At 37.3% G+C, this 17,426-nt stretch overlaps 1 protein-coding gene across 1 annotated transcript in view; it reads left to right on the top strand.

Annotated features, from left to right (window-relative positions):
* The window catches only part of LOC115214013 (exosome RNA helicase MTR4), a 37,949-nt gene extending 30,644 nt beyond the window's left edge, over positions 1 to 7,305 (top strand). The window contains exons 23-26 of the mRNA XM_029783027.2: positions 435 to 597; positions 2,121 to 2,283; positions 3,543 to 3,647; positions 7,142 to 7,305. Coding sequence (XP_029638887.1) covers positions 435 to 597; positions 2,121 to 2,283; positions 3,543 to 3,647; positions 7,142 to 7,194 — 484 coding nt within the window. The 3' untranslated portion in view covers positions 7,195 to 7,305. The remainder of the gene's footprint in view (positions 1 to 434; positions 598 to 2,120; positions 2,284 to 3,542; positions 3,648 to 7,141) is intronic.
* Positions 7,306 to 17,426: the final 10,121 nt, after the last annotated feature.

Here is a 17,426-nt window from a genome sequence, read left to right as displayed (position 1 = left end):
GCTCAATTTACGTGGATTTATCTGTAATTAAAGTCACTTTGAGACAAAAGTTATGCAATAGAATTGATTAAGAACCCTTTCTTTAATTATGTTCCAAATATCACATTAATATGTTGATAAGTAAAAAAAATTACAGTTATTTAATGAAACAAGCCTAAATTCATGATTATTTTAGAATTTAATTGAAACTCATGAGGGGTGTATTTTGGTCAGAAATATAGTAACGAAAGGGTTAACCAGTGTGTTAATTTTTGGTTGTAGACAAAATTTATAAGTTTGTGAATATATCAAAAGTAAAGTTTTCTTTCTTTTTTTTTCAACTTCATAAATTAAATTGTTGGTCATTATAAATTGTATTTACCTTTTATTGGATTATCTGGTTTCTCAAAAATAACTCACTATTTCATGACTTAATTTCATATTTAAATTTTCAGTGGTCAAGAACTTCTTCTTACTGAGTTGATTTTCCATGGAGTTTTCACTGACCTCACTGTCCAACAGAGTTGTGCCCTCCTCAGTTGTTTTGTCTGCCAAGAAAAAGCATCAGAAACTCCCAAATTGACAGAAACACTTCGTGGACCATTAAGAATCATGCAGGTAAGTGCACTTAATTACATTAGTTTTAGTGATTACCCAAATAAACGAGAGATTTGGTCTGCCTCACATATTGTATCTAACCCATTCTAGCATGGAAAAGTGAATATTAAAATGTTGATGATAGTGACAGCAGTGGCAATGGTGATGATAGTGACAGCAGTGATAATGATGATGGAGATGCAGTTAAAAAACAGGGAGTTTATGAAGTAAAATGAAATATAGCAGCAAATGTATATCTTGAAATTGTTTGCTGCTGTTATGGCTTTTATTTTTCCTGGCGAAACTTGGTTCAGTGCATCCAGGTAACAAAACCATTGCTATTTTACAGGAAGGATTAGCAGTGCTAATATTATCTGTCTTTATATCGTAGCCAGTAGTATAGAATGTCATTTGGAGAAGAGTAAAAGAGTGTATTTGTACATCAGCTGTCACAAATTTACTGCTGTTGCTGGTATCACTAGTCAAACACACCAAGTGTTAGTTAGCTTTTCAATTATCTTCCATATTCCCTTTGATTTCTTGACATTTTGCTTCTCACCACTATCCTCTAAAATGACTAGACTTCTTTGTTCCAATGGAATTGGTTTATCTGTCAGCTATCTCTGCTGAGATAGTCTTAACTGAGTGAGGGTTTCTCCAAAATGTATGACATTTTTATTATGACTTGTATGTGTGACACCATGTTCTCAATGAGTCTGTAGCTTGTCTTATTCTTCATTTTGAAGCCAGTTCAGTCATGCTACTATTGCCCAGGAGAAAGCCAAATTCTTATATTATAGCAGGACTGAATTAACTCATGAAAGGTATTTAGTTGGTGTTTTATCTTTTCTGCTCTCCATCACTACCACCAGGCAGTCTAAAATTCTTAATCATTTACTAATAACGCAACTGTACCAAGCTCTAAGTCATCATCATCAACACTGCGTCTGCATTATTTATATCATATTTACTTCATCTTGTGAGCTACATGGTAATCTTGTTAGTGCTGGTGCCATGAAAAAAAAACAAACACCAGGTACACTCTGTATTGTGGTGGGTGTTAGGAAGAGCTTCCAACAATAAAAACCATGTCAAAGTAGACATTGGAGCATGACTCGGTCCTCCAACAGGTTTGATCCTGTCACACTGTCTAATCCCTGCTAGCAAGGAAGGTAAACATTAAGAAATGATGATGCTAATTGTTTAGCTTAGTGGATCAAAATATGAAAACCTTTGTAAAAATCATTCACAGTTGGCATCATTGTTTTGCGTTTTTCCAAGTTGGTACGAGTCTTTCATCATCTGGCACTTACAACCACAGAGAAAACAACTAACCTTTGTTGTTGTGCATGTCATTTTTATTTAAACAGATAGTTTCCCTTCCTGTCATTACTCACATTACAGCATGGGCTGTGCACTGGGTGTAGTTTCATTGTACTACCAGTATTAGAAGTGTTTGACTGCAGCAGGATTAAAGAATCACACACCATTCTGTATTTACTCCGATGCTGGTGTCTTTTAGAATTGGTCTTTTTGTTTTACAGGAAACTGCCAGAAGAATTGCCCGAGTGAGCAAAGAAGCCAAGATAGAGATGGATGAAGAAACTTACGTTGATTCTTTCAAACCACATATGATGGATGTTGTGAATGCTTGGTGCAATGGTGCTGAGTTTGCTCAAATTTGTAAAATGACTGATATATTTGAAGGTATAACATAATAGCTTTTCATGAGGTTTTCTGTTTTCCTTGATTTATCCCAGTTTGAAAATGCAAAAATTGTTAAAAACAAAATTATTACTCTTATTAACTAAAAAAACAGATTGACCTTTTATGGCTACTGATTTGGTTAACAATTACTATTAATCAATGTGAGAGTTAGTTAATCAGGACTGATAAAGGTGGTTAATCAAAGCAAATAAAGTTGTGCGTATAGGAGGGTGATGGTGGTTATTTAGCACCAGAGAGTCCTGAATGAGCAGTCTTATGATCAAAGCATTCTGGTCATGACCATCTTGTTCATTAGTACTATATTCGTTAAGCGAGCATAGTGTCATTCTTGTAGATTTGACTGCTATTTCTAACAACAGATCAAGTGATTTTCATGTAGAGACTCAGTGGACGTTTAGAATTCTTGTTGGTGGTCATTAGGATCTGTTTCTTTTTCAGTGAGCAGTTTCAGGACTTGAGCTTCCTACAGTAAGCTAATACAACTGTAATTAATTTACAACTTACCAAACTACCTACAGCAGTCTACTGTATCTCTGCTTAGTTCCTATTTACAGCTGGGACACTTACTAAATGCAAAATATATCTCTGAAGCTTCAAATAGCTTTTCAGAAGCAGTGCTTAGGTACAAATCCTTAACTTGAAGTTGGAGAAAGATAGGTCTCCTCTATGATAGAATACAGGACATATTTCCACCAGTTAGGTAAAATTAGGCACATGGTATTCAATGAAATCTCCAAATACACAGTAAAATAACCTACAGTGATTTTTAAAATGAAGACTTTTGACTTGATAACCCTCTGATACCATATCTACAAAGCCATTTTATTTGTATTATTTCTAACATGGTCAGCTGAGTATCTCAAAACTTCAATATGAACTGTTTTTTTGTTTTCCTTTTAATCATGATTTTTGGTTTTGTTAACTGCATTAACCTTTTAGCATTCAGATTCCTCTGTCAAATTTAATGCCTATTTATTCACGTTTTGAATTAATCATGCATTATCTCGTAGCTTTAGAATTTTGATGTAGTGTTAGCTTATTAGAATGTTATTGTAGGGCAGGTATGAGAGGCTAGATCTGACCAGCTTGAATACATAAAGCAGGTAGAATGTTTGGGCCCGATATACCCAATTTAAATGCTAAAGGGTTAAGGATTGCTTTCTACCAATGGTTGTGATTGGTGTTACATCCCACTTACTGAATTAGTAACATTTGGTTTAATAAAACTATTTTAACAGGAAGTGTTATAAGAATCATGCGGCGATTAGAGGAAATGTTGAGACAAATGTGTCAAGCATCAAAAGCTATTGGAAACACAGAACTTGAAAGTAAATTTTCAGAAGGTATCGTAAAATATTCTCTCTTGTATTGGTTTCGTATGTGTTGTTTGTGGCTGTTTCTGTTTGTTGACACTAATTTTCACCACATTAATATCTTAATTTGTGATTGACCTGACCTTGAGTAATTGGAGGAATCATCAGCCAGATTTATGTAGAGCAAATCTATTTATATATCATAGAAATAGTAATTGTAGCTTTTAGTTAGAGCAGAATGTCTATTATCTAATTAATGTTACCAGTTGGTGGTGAATAAACCCAGTTAACACCCTCCTTCAGAAAACGACTGAAGTCATTGCAATTATAGTAAAATCAGTTACTATGGAAACAAATGTATCACAATCATCATCATCAAATTTATGGGAGTTTGTTGTTTTTTTTCTCTTTTCCTCTCCATTATTCACATAAATAGGACAGATTTGCAAAACGCAGCTGCTTTCCATGTGTTTCAATTCCCACATCAACATATCTAATTCCAGTTCTCTCAGTGAATTTCTGCTTCATTCACAGTTCATATGCTGTTTATATATTGAGAGTAATCTGCTTCCGTTGGTCCCTGTTTATAACAAAGTGAGCTGAAACATACTTTTTGTCAAAGTATTCAGCACAGAGACATTTTTAGGGGACACCTCTGCAGAAAAAAGATGGCTATATATCTGAATATAGATTTAATAATTAAATATATTTTTTATGGATATTAGATGTAAAAAAAAACATTCCATAGGTGCAGGAGTGGCTGTGTGGTAAGTAGCTTGCTTACCAACCACATGGTTCTGGGTTCAGTCCCACTGCGTGGCGCCCTGGGCAAGTGTCTTTTACTACAGCCTCGGGCCGACCAAAGCCTTGTGAGTGGATTTGGTAGATGGAAACTGAAAGAAGCCTGTCATATATATATATATATATATATATATATGTATGTATGTATATGTTTGTGTGTCTGTGTTTGTCACCACCCACCCCCAAATACCGCTTGACAACCGATGTTGGTGTGTTTATGCCCACATAACTTAGCGGTTCAGCAAAGTTATCGATAGAATAACTACTAGGCTTACAAAGAATAAGTCCTGGGGTCGATTTGTTCGACTAAAGGCAGTGCTACAGCATGGCTACAGTCAAATGACTAAAACAAATAAAAGAATAAAAAGGAAATACTATGTATATCCCTAAACATATGTCAAAGTATTCTTTCTTTTCTTTCCTTTTTTTTGTTTGTTTGTTTATTTTCCTGCAAAATTTGGTGATTGCCTTGTATTTCATTGAAGGTTGATAATCCTGAATCCTACAACTGCTTAATGTGTCTTTTTAATGTAAGAAGTGCCTCAAAATTGAAAATCAAAAGAATTTTCAGTCTCAATCATTTTAGTCCATTTTATAAATTCAAATAGACAATCATTTCAATGTCCAGAAAGATCCAAAATCTAAAGCCCTTCAAGTTTCGGGCATATAAGATAAAGGAATATCACTTGTGCTTATAATATTCTTACAAGTTTTTTAAAAATGTAGACCCTTTGTATATAAGAGATAAGTTAATCTTTTTATAATTCTTTTAAGAAAAATACTCCAGCTTAGGCAGAACCCATTTTATTAAACCAGTGGGAAATTTATATTGAAACATGTCCACTCAAAATACAGGGTAGCTAATGTCCAAGGGTCAGCTGGAAAATTTCATAGGTTGATCAAGATGCTCTCATGGAATGTGACCAAATGAGGCTTATTTTTCGCAGTTCCCCTTGCAGTTCACACACTTCTTTCGTTGGCGTTACAGTGCCTGGATCTCATTGGTGAAGAAGCTTTCATCCTGCTGGTCAAAAAAATTATCAACAGGCGCATTGCTTCTTAACCACATGATTCTGGATTCAGTCCCCACTGCGTGGCACATTGGGCAAGTGTCCTCCTACTATAGCCTCAGGCTGGCCAAAGCATAGTGAATGAATTTGATTGAAGGAAACTGAAAGAAGCCCATAGTATATATATATATATATATATATATATATGTGTGTGTGTGTGTGTGTGTGTCTGTGTTTGTCTCCCACCATCACTTGACAACTGGTGTGTTTACATCTCAGTAATTTTGCGGTTCAGCAAAAGAGACGGGTAGGATAAGTACTAGGCTTAAAAGAAAAAACAAATAAGTTGTGAGGTTGATTTGTTCAACTAAAACCCTTGAAAGTGGTGTCTCAGCATGGCTGAAGCAAGTAAGAGATAAAAGAACAGTAGATGTGACGTCATCATCACTAGGATACTGGATCCCTGCCAAGTGCTTTTTCATGTAGGGGAGAACAAATGATGGTTAGATGGAGCCAAATCAGGAGAATAGGGAAATTGATCAATCAGTTCAAAGCCACAGACATGCACAGCAGTCATTGAAACTAATGACTTGTGTGCTGGAGCATTTAACTGATGAAACAAAACTCCTTTTGCCAGTTTTCCTGAGTGCTTGGTCTTGATAGCCTTTTGTACCTGCGTCAGCAAGTTGGCACAGTATTTTCCATTGATACTGTGGCTCTTTTGAAGGCAGTCAGTAAGCACTACCTTTTGCTTCCCTCCAAAATTGAGACCATTACCTTCCCTGTGGATGAAATGGCCATAGTCTTTGTAGCAGGTGAGGAGAGGTGTTTCCACTGCATGGATTGTCTCTTTATCTCTGGCTCAAAATGATGGAACTAACTCTCATCCTGGGTTGGGAAACGTTCGAGGAAGCCAGTTGCATCTGCCTCAAACAATGTCAGATTTTGCTGTGATGTGACCAGCCTGGTATGCTTTTGATCTGGTGTCAGAAGACATGATACTCACCAAGCAGAAAACCTTTATTATGCCAAGTTCATTGTGCAGAGTATTCTTAACTCCCTCACAGGATATGCTAATAGCATTGGCTATTTGATTTATAGCCAATTGCCTGTCATCCATCACCATGTGGTGAACACATTCAGTGTTTTCCCTGGTTTTGGTGGTTGTTGCAGGATGTCCAGAGCTTAGGTCATCTTTAAGAGTCTCTCTTCCTCTCCTAAATTCAGCTACCTACTTCTGCATTGTTGATAAAGCTGGAGTGTCATCCTCTAATGTAGCAACCATGTCAGTATGAATGTCATTGAAGGCTAAAGCCTCTTTCTACAAGTACTTGATAACAGCACAATCTCAAATTTTGTCCATTTTCACGAGAAGCTGCTATGAGTTACTTTTGAAGACTTCTTTGTAGAGTCAGATGTCATATTACCAGGAAAGAAACAGTACAGTTATTAATAAGGGTTGAAATTAATGCATGCAAGACTTCACAGCTCTAGCACCCAGTACACTATAAAGCGGTTAGCATTAGGAAGGGCATCCAGCTGTAGAAACCATGACACATTAGAGCTCAATGTAGCCTTCCAACTTATTGGATCCTATTGAACTGTCCAATCCATTCCAGCATGGAAGACAGACGTTAAATGATGATTATGTATGATGCTTCATACACAAATTATAACAAAACTTATTTACTTATTTATTTCTTTTTTTTCCAGGGATCAGGAAGATAAAAAGAGATATTGTATTTGCAGCCAGTTTGTACCTATAGTATGTTTCCTTTCCTGTCACATCTAAACTGGAATGATTTTATATTCATTGTAAATAACATTTATGATATGGAAATTTTTATTGTTACATTAAATCACACTTTCCACCATTATTGTGTTTTCTTTTGTATTGTAAACATTTACAATTTGAATATCTATGTGTCTTTTTTATTTTGTCTTGTACCTTATAATAAAAAAAAAAGATTATCTCTGCCAAGGTCAAGTTTAGCTTCAGTTCTTTCAAGATTGACAAGGTAAGTACCATTCATGTCTTGACTGTGGGTTTCCCCAAAATGTATGGCCTTTTTTAATGACTTGTAGTGTGTATGACACCATGTTCTTGATGAGTTTATGGCTCATCTTACCATTCCTTTTGGAGCCAGTTCACTTACAATGTGGCTTTCTTGCCTAAAAGAAAGGCATGAAAGCCACATTTTTTACCTCACTCTCCCTTATAGATGGAATGAAATAACTCATGGAAAGTTGGTGTTTTATCTTTTCTGCTCTCCATCACCACTGCCACCAGTCTAAAATTCTCAATCATTTACTGTCTAATAACATAATCGTAAATTATTCATTAACCAAACCTAAGCTCTAAGTCATTATCATCAACACTACATCTGCCATCTTGTTTATTACTCTGGTTATATGTCTCCCACTTTTGCATTATTTATATCATATTTACTTCGTTTACACCTAACCCGTCAGGAGTGAGTTTGCATTTATTGGCTGCCAATTATCTCTAATTTTGTCAGTTGCTCTCACTAAAAGTATGAAAGACCTTTTCCATTCAGTTTGGTAGATGATGGTGGTGATAGTTGTGTTATGAAAGATGGGGAAGGACCATTGCATTTTTGTATTTAATAAAAAACATTGATGTACTATGGCATTGATGCCATAGTACAGAATTTTTTACAAAATCACCATTAGTAATGTCATTAGGCTTATTCTCTTATATGATTATTATATTTATAAATAGGACATCAAACTGCAAATTGAAGGGTTAGTGGAGCATTTCCTCTCAACTAAGATTGTGATATATCCTTGATTAAGAAACTTCAATCTCCTTAGATTTGAACACAGAACAAATCATTGCCTGTTTGTTCATTTTTAAATCCATTTTTCCATGTTAGAATAGGTTAGATGAACATGTTATTGTAGTATTGTTATACAGTACGATGCTCTTCCTGTAGCTAATCCTTACCTGTTTTGCATTAAGGAATCTTTTATTTCTCAAATCTTTGGAGGCGTGAAGTGAGCAGGTGATCTGTTTATAGAAGAATTGACAGCAGCATCACTGTTCATACATTGTGACTTTTATAGAAGCAAGCACACAGTACATGCGTGAGCATGCATACTCACATACACAGATACATAAGTAAATTTGCCACTTAGTATATCTACTTCAAAGGTTTATATACATTATACCTTGTTACTGTGTGGATTGGGTTCCCTGCTGACAGGCCTACTGGCTCGAGCTGCTAGATTAGCTGCTTTTTCTCTGAGAATGGTCAAGTGATGTAGACAACTTTGATGAGACCTCAGTCATCATCATCGTTTAACGTCCGTTTTCCGCGCTAGCATGGGTTGGACGGTTTGACCGGAGTCTGGGAATCCAGGGGCTGCACCAGGCTCCAGTCTGATCTGGCAGTGTTTATACAGCTGGATGCCCTTCCTAACGCCAACCACTCCGCGAGTGTAGTGGGTGCTTTTTACGTGCCACCTGCACAGGTGCCAGAGGGGTCTGGCATCGGCCACGATCGGTTGGTGCTTTTTACGTGCCACTGGCACAGAAGCCAGTCGAGGCAGGGCTGGCATCGGCCACGTTCGGATGGTGCTTTTTATGTGCCACCGGCACAGAAGCCAGTCGAGGCGGGGCTGGCATCAGCCACGTTCGGATGATGCTTTTTATGTGCCACCGGCACAGAAGCCAGTCGAGGCGGCGCTGGCAACAGTAAGGGTCAAAAATTAAAATCTTTTTGTTTTTTCTTCAATCTATAGGGAAATGGATAAATTTGACTTGTATATGCCTAGTACATATCTTTACATATATATGTGTATATCATCATCATCATTTTAACCTTCACTTTTTCGTACTTGCATGGTCAGGTGGAATTAGTTGAGGCAGATTTTCTATGACAAAATAACTTTCCTGTCACCAATCGTCGTCTATTTCCACACAAAATATTTTTTTTCCCTATGGTTGGACACATATCTATTGGAAATTGGAAATGCACAACACCATTTGTATGATAGTGACATTCATTTACAAGTCAGGATGAGACACGTACATATATGACAAACTTCTTATAGTTTCCACCAACCAAATCCACTCACAAGGTTTAAGTATGCCTGCACAGTATTTTAATCAATAATTATTCCTAGTATTAAAGGTAGTGAACTGGCAGACTCATTAGCACACTGGACCAAATGCTTAGCAGCATTTTGCACTTCTTTATATTGTGAGTTCAAATTCCATCAAGGTTGATTTAGCCTTACATCCTTTTCAGGTCGATAAGATAAGTACCAGTTGAGCATGGGTTAATGTAACTGACTTACAACCTCCCCCAAAATTTGATTCCAATAATTATTTTTAGTATTAACACATGCACAAAAATTTTGTAGAGGTGTAGTTCTCTGGAATGAATACTTCCTCATAACATACTTAGGTCTTATTTTATAAAGTACTGTTAAAATAAAAGTCTGAGGTAAACCTAGTTGAAATTTGAACTCAAAATGAGTAGAGGAACAAAACTAAAAACTGTTTGATGTTTAATCCTTGACTCTGTCACTCTAGGATTACTAAGACTGGCACAAGGCCACATTTTGGAGAAGGATTTAGTCAATTATATCCATTCCAGTATTTGAGTGGTACTTTCTTTTATTGACACTAAGATGAGGTCAACTGGCAGGGTTTGAACTCAAATGTAAAATGATCTAACTAAATACCACAGGCTGTTTTGTCTGTCATTCTAAGGATTCTACCAATCCATTATTCCATTAATTATATATTAGGGTTGATTCATTCAGTTACACACATCCTCTATAACTGTCAAATGTAAAGAATTATTATTTTGAATTAAAAGTAATTGTTTCTAATTTAGGCACAAACCAGCAATTTTGAGGGTATTAGTCTGTTTCACCACCTTGATTGGTACTTTATTTTACTGATCCTGAAAAGATGAAACGCAAAGTTGATTTTGGTTGGATTTGATTTCAGAACATTATGGTCCAGAAAAAATACCACAAAGCATTTTCCCTGATGCTGCAACAATTCTGATAGCATTCCACCTTAGTAATATAGTCTTCAACATGGTGGTTCCTATGGAACAGTCATGATGCAGTGGTGATAAACATTACTTCTCAGTATAGCTACTGCCTTCATCTCTTATAGAGATTTTCTAACTAGCTAATTTGTTTAATTATAATCATTTCTATTATAACTACAAGGCCTGAAATTTTGCCAGAGAGACTAGTTGATTACATTGACCCCAAAAGGTTGAAAAGCAAAGGTGACCATGGCAGCATTTGAACTCAGATTGTAAAGAGCTGGAAAAACTGCCACTAAGTACATATCAATGATTCTGCCAGTTTGCTGCTTTAATAATAACTAGTGGGACCTGTGGAGAAGCTATTTAAGAAAGAAAGGATGATTTTTATTTTAAGTTATTTCACTCCCTCTAAGTGGTTTGTGTTTCTCTCTTTCTACCTCTTCAACAAACTTTTTAACCATGTAATTCCCCTCTTCATGTCTTTAACATTTCTCTCCTTCTCTTCATCTTCCCACCCTACAGCATGTCATTAACACTTCTCTCTCCTACTTTTCTCTCACCATCTTTTTCTCTCGTCCTTTGCCTCTCCCTTCAACTAACCACATGATTCATTTGGCCGTAGTCTATTATTATACTCCACTATTCTTTCTTCTCTACTCACATTTCTCCCCACTTCATTTTTATTCTACCTCTCTAACTAAAGTATAATGGGCAAACGAACAAGCAGATTATTATAGCTTCAAATTTTGGCACAAGGCCAGCAAATTTTAGTAGGGTGGAACTAGTCAATTAAATTGATTCCAGTGCTCAACTGATATTTATATTATCAGCTCGAAAAGGATGAGAGAGCTAGAAGTGAAGCTAAGCATTTTGGCATGCAAATGATTCTGCCAGTTGGCTACCTTAATAATTTAATTTTTGGCACAAGGCTAGCAATTCTGAGAGAAGGGGGAAGTCGATTATATCAACCCTAATGCTCAGCTGGTACTTATTTTATCAACCCTGAAAGGATGAAAAGTAAGGCCAACCTCAGCCGGATTGCTTTGATTTGACACAGGATCACGTTGTGGATGGGTAGGATTCCATAATGGAATGGATAAACACCTGTATTTTATTAACTCTGAGAAATAAATGGTTTCGTCCACCCTGATGGGATTCTAATCCAGAATGTATGAAATATAAATAAATCCCAAAGGCATTTAATATTAGAAATGTCACTGTTTCTGTACCCTGCTGCACACAAAACAGCGAGTGTCAGACTAATGATAACATCATCAGTAGTGTTGCTATCTATACTTTGCCTCCTATTTGTGATAGGCTGTGCAGGAGCTGATACAGTTTATGGATAGCTCCAGTTGCTACAATATTCTTCAGTACAGTGGTGATTTAGTTCAAATATTGATTGAAGTAGATCTATGGCCAGATGCTCTTTTTGTTGCCAACTTCCACCTGTTTCCAAGTAAGGTTAATAATTCTCCTTGGCCAGATGCATTCATGGAATATAGAAAATGAAGGACAATGTATGACAATGCTTGTTTACAACTATTGTGTGATGTCGAGATAAGCACTCTATATTACGCACACAATATATATATATATGAGGGGGTATCACAAAAGGCCTAGTTGGAGGCTCAAACTTCCGAGTTCTTTTACAGGGCTTAGAAAAACTGAAGGACCACTACAATAAGTGTGAATCTGAGAGGGGAATATGTTCAATAAAATCCTAATTAACTGATCCTCCTGTATTCTCTTTTACCCGAAGCCAGGAACTTTTCAGCACCCCCTTGTGTATGCAATGTGCTTCTTTCAGTTTACATCTACTAAATACACTCACAAGTCTTTGGTTAGCTCAAGGATATAAAAAACACATGCCCACAGTGCCATGCAGTAGGACTGAAACAAAATTTCTGTGGTTTGGAAACAAACTTCTTAAGTACACAGCCATCCCTGTGCCTTCATTAGTAGTGTCAATTGGTTATTCTTTGGTGAAGATTTGTAACACTACCTTGATATGAGCTGCTGTTGTATTGAAACTGGTTTTGCTGCTGCTAGAACAGTTTTGGCATTGGTTCAGTTTTCAGTCAGAATGGTTTGCTTTTGAGTAACTAAGCAATATTTTGATTAATAATGAAACAAGGAAGGTCACTTTGGAAATTGGTATTGATTTACTAGAATACATTTATATATGAATACTTCATATACACATACATGGCTGTGTGGTTGAGAAGTTTGCTTGCCAACCATGTGGTTTCAGGTTCAGTCCTACTCATGGCACTTTGGGCAAGTGTCTCCTACTATAGCTCCAGGCCAACTAAAGCCTTGTGAATGGATTTGGCAGATGAGATCTGAAAGAAGCATGTGTTGGTTCATGTACTGTCATATGAGCAGTGTTGTTCATTTCCCTGTCTTCTGTGTAAAGAATGTCTGACCAGGGAGAAATATTCCTTTGCTGAGAAACAAATGACGGTTGGTGGTAGGAAGAGCTTCTGGCTATAGAAAATCTACTTTAAAAAATTTTGCAAGTATGGAAAAGTGAACGTTAACACAATAACAATGCTGATGATAATACATGTAAATGTAAGTGTATAATGTATATGCATATTAGTGTGTGTATTATTTTGCTTCACATTGCAATGCATATATACAATACAGTGCTGTAAAGAAACCAAGTTAGAATTTATATAGCAACATACTAAATTACTTCACTTGAACACCAAGTCAGCACTCTATAAAAGATGCTGGCCAACAGAAGGTATAGGTAGGAAAATCAGAAACATTCCATACAAACTAAATCCTGAGAAAAATACCAAATATGGGGCTGGAACATTTGTCATAGAGAAGACCTGTCCTCCACAGCAGAAGTATTATTAAGGCCACATCCCCTGATGGAGGCAATGGCCTGCAAGAGTCCTGTGCCAGTGCCACAGCCACGTGAAAGCACTCATGCCTCTGGTATGTTAAAAGCACCTAACACACACACCAAAGTGGTTGGTGTTAGGCATCCCTCTGTAGAAATCAGACTGGAACCTGGTGCAGCTCCCCAGCTTGCTTGCTCTGGTCAAACCATCCAACCCATGCCAGCTTGGACAACAGATGTTAAAGGATGATGATGATGAATAAAAGTAAATAAAGGAACAAAGATAACGGTATTGCATACTGTCCTCTTTGCTTTGTTTATTTACTTTACTATATCATCATGTGCCCCAGAATGCCCACAGCCTTTGGGCTGAAACGTGTAAGAGAATAAAATAATATCATCAGTTAATGTCTTTGCCATGCTATCATGGTTTGGATGGTTTGACAGGATCTCACAAGCTGTAGGACTGTGTTGAATTTCCATGTCAGCTTTGGCATGGCTTCTGCAGCTGGATACCCTTCCTCACACTAACCACTTTATAGTGTACAGTAGATATTTTTTAAATGACACAGGCACTAATGAGGTCACCAATTAACTCACAAGACAAGAAAACCCCCATTGATTGTATAGGAGTGTATTTGAGAGATGGGAAGGTGGTTTCATGTCAGGTATTGAGAAGCTAAAATATGATGAAGGGACATGCGCAGGTGTCCTGCCATGGCTTTCCATATTATATAAGGGTGAGTAGGAGTAGCTGGAACAAAGATAAAGATAGTGGTGACAAGGTTCCAGTGCAAACTCTCAGAGTACAAGAAGGTGAGTATAAGAGAATATGGGCATTGGGTCAAGTGGGAAGGAAAAAATGGCTGAATTTCAAGAGAGTGTGAGAGTGGCAAATGGTTAGAGGTGGTACGATGTGCTATAATGAGTGGTAAATGATGAACAAAGGTGGAGATGTGGTTGATGATAAATATCACTATGAAGTGGGGGCTGGTGAGAATGGTAGAAGTGGTTCAAATTGAAAGAAGGGATAACTAGCAGTGCAGGAATATATATATATTCTTTTATATGCTTCAGCCCTAAGGCTATGGCCATACTAGGGCACACACACACACACATATGCATATGAATACAAACACACACATATAAATGTAAACATTGCAAATAAATGCTGCGTTACCAATCATGACAAATTGTAGTCTGAAGTTCAAGGAAGTAATTTAATAAGACAGAAATTGGAAAGATGTCGCAAAACTTTTGAGAGAAGATTTCTTATCTTGGAAGACAAGGTTGGTCACAATAAGAACAATAGGAAGCTAGGTCAAAAATCTACTATAAGTGGATCAAAAGGTTAGCAGATGGGATCTCAGCAAAATTTCCTGTTATATACTCTATACAAACACGCATGTACAAACACACACATTTACAAGCAGGAGGAGAATTCAACATATTTAGTTGGAATTGTAAATATTGAATAAGTTTGACTCACTTCCATATTACATGCTGACACAAAATGCACCTATGTCCTCCGATGTACAGAGTTAGAGTAGTGAAAGCTGATCTCAAAATGTTGAGCCTCACAGAGGAGATGACAAAGGACCAAGATGATTGGTGATTTGCTGTGCTCAAGGAGACCTATTCCACCGTGGAGAAAATAAGGCCTTGAGAATATTTAGTTAATGCCTATACATGCCGGGCTCTGCATCATCAAGCATTTCTTATGCCACATCCTCCTAATACCTATCCTACTTCTAATTAATGGTACCACTCAGCTGCTGTAATTATTTGCAAGCAGAATTGGTACATTTCCCTCTCCCTTTTGTTTTGAATTACCCGTTATCTCCTTCCTCAAAACCATTTTCTATTAACATCATTTTCCATTGATCACTTTTTTTCCTTGCTTTCAGTTATCTCTCCTTCTTCTGAGCTACATCTTAGACCTGCCATACCTTGTCTTTCATACTTCTCATATTTGCTATCATTCTCTATGCACTCTCATAAATGTCATTGATACCCCCATCCACTGTTGTTACCCCACTGACAATGGCTACCCATACGTACCTCTTACCTTCATCTCCATTACTGTACATCACCTTGCTCATCATTCCCCTGCTTTCTCAGCTATCCTTGTTCCTGAACCTCTTCTATCTTTTACACCTCACCAAACTAACCTCCATACTGATATTTCCCCCTCAAACACACCTCCGCCACTGTTCATCACACACTACATTCACCTCTACACCCATCTCTAATCATCTGTTAATCTCCTCTGATACGCTAATAAAATTTAACCCCCCTCTCCCCAATCCTCTCTGCATTCTTTCTTAAACTCTCTTTCTCGTACCTTGAGATGCTCTGGCATGTTTTCACTACTATCTCTATCTTCTTTCTAGCAATTCCAACCCATCCTTATATAGTGCTGGATAACCAAGTATCTCCTTTATAGCAACATACCTGTGCTTAACCTCCCAACACCAGTCCCCCATCTCAAATAGCCCTTCTCTGCCCCACTCAGTCAAAAGGGATTTTTCCTTCTCGTGTTTTGCCAATTACTTGGTGATCTCAGGAGTGCTGTTGGCATAAAAAATGCACCCAGTTCATACTGTTGGCATTAGGAAGGGCCTCCAGCCACAGAAACCATGTCTACATCATTGCATGCAAAGCCACAGGTGTTACATCAGATTTTTCTTCCTCGAAGAGAGATGTCAAAAGAAAGGCTATATATATATATGAGGTGGTATCAGAATGTTCCCAGACTAATTCTGTAGCACACCAACAGATGGCAGCACACAGTTGCATGCACAGTGAGAGCTAGCAGTGACCTTCATGAGGCAGTGTGGTGAGTGACATCGCTGTGTTTATTTCGCAAGGTGTGAAATTTGTGTTTTTGTGATTGCATGTATGTTGTAGTCTGCGATTTTGTCATGGACAGGAAGAAAGAGCCAACATGAAATTTTGTGTTAAACTGTCTGCTACAGAGACATTGAGCATGCTTATGGTAATGAGGCAATGGGTCGTATGCAATGTTTTGAGTGTCATAGGGGCTTCAAAAATGGAAGAACATCTCTGGAAGATGATGAGTGAGCTGGAAGACCTGCCATGAGTGTCACCCCCAGAAATGGGGTATTGTGCATTGAGAATTCGTCCCCCAGGGCCAGACCATTGATTGAGAGTTCTACTGTGATGTTTTGAAACATTTGAGAGAAGATATATGGCTAAAGCGACTTGATCTGTGGAGTGCAAAGAATTGAATTCTTCACTGAGCTCTCCTCACTCATGAGTTTCTTGCCAAAAACAACATGGTATCACTTCTGCATCCACCATATTCACCAGATTTAGCACTTGCAGACTTCCATGTCCTCCTACAGATGAAAACACAGTTGAAAGGTCGCCATTTTAACATCATTGTCAAGATCCAGATTGAATTGCAGAAGGTTCCCAACTGCTTACAGAACCTGACTTCCAGGCCAGATTCCAAAAGTGGTAGAAATGCTGGGAACAGTGTATTGCTGCACAAGGTGGCTATTTTGAAGGAGATGATATTAAAACTCAGGTAAATAAGTTATTTTTTTATTTAACATAACTAGTCTGGGAATGTTTTAATAACACCTCGTATATATATATACACACACACACATGCACAGACACAGACACACACATACATGCACACACACACATATGCACACACACACATATGCACACACACAAAATTCAACAGGTGCTTTCTTTATATTAGCCTGCCTATTCATGTTTTCATTTGAAGGCACAAATATATACTCTATGCCATGCACATACACAATTGTTTGAAAAAATTTACATATTGGTCTATTGAATTACTTCTTACTCAACACATTGTTATTTGCATGTCTCTGTGAGTGCATTTGACAATTCCTCTATCGTTTACCTGCTTCTTTCTTTAACCAACCCTGTCCTACTTCATATGCCTCCCTACTGTGTTACTACTACCACTCTTAATATTTTCTAAATAACTAAACATTTCTTATATTTCATTATTGGATCAACTAGTGCTGGCTAAAATCTTTGAAGTCACAGTAACTATGCATTTCATTTGGATATAATGGATAGAGCTAAAAATAAGTGTTCT

This window comes from Octopus sinensis, linkage group LG7, assembly GCF_006345805.1.
Source record: "Octopus sinensis linkage group LG7, ASM634580v1, whole genome shotgun sequence".
Classification (NCBI taxonomy): Eukaryota; Metazoa; Mollusca; class Cephalopoda; order Octopoda; family Octopodidae; genus Octopus; species Octopus sinensis.
The sequence above is the reverse complement of the archived record's forward strand: the minus strand, read 5'-3'. Positions and strand labels throughout refer to the sequence as shown.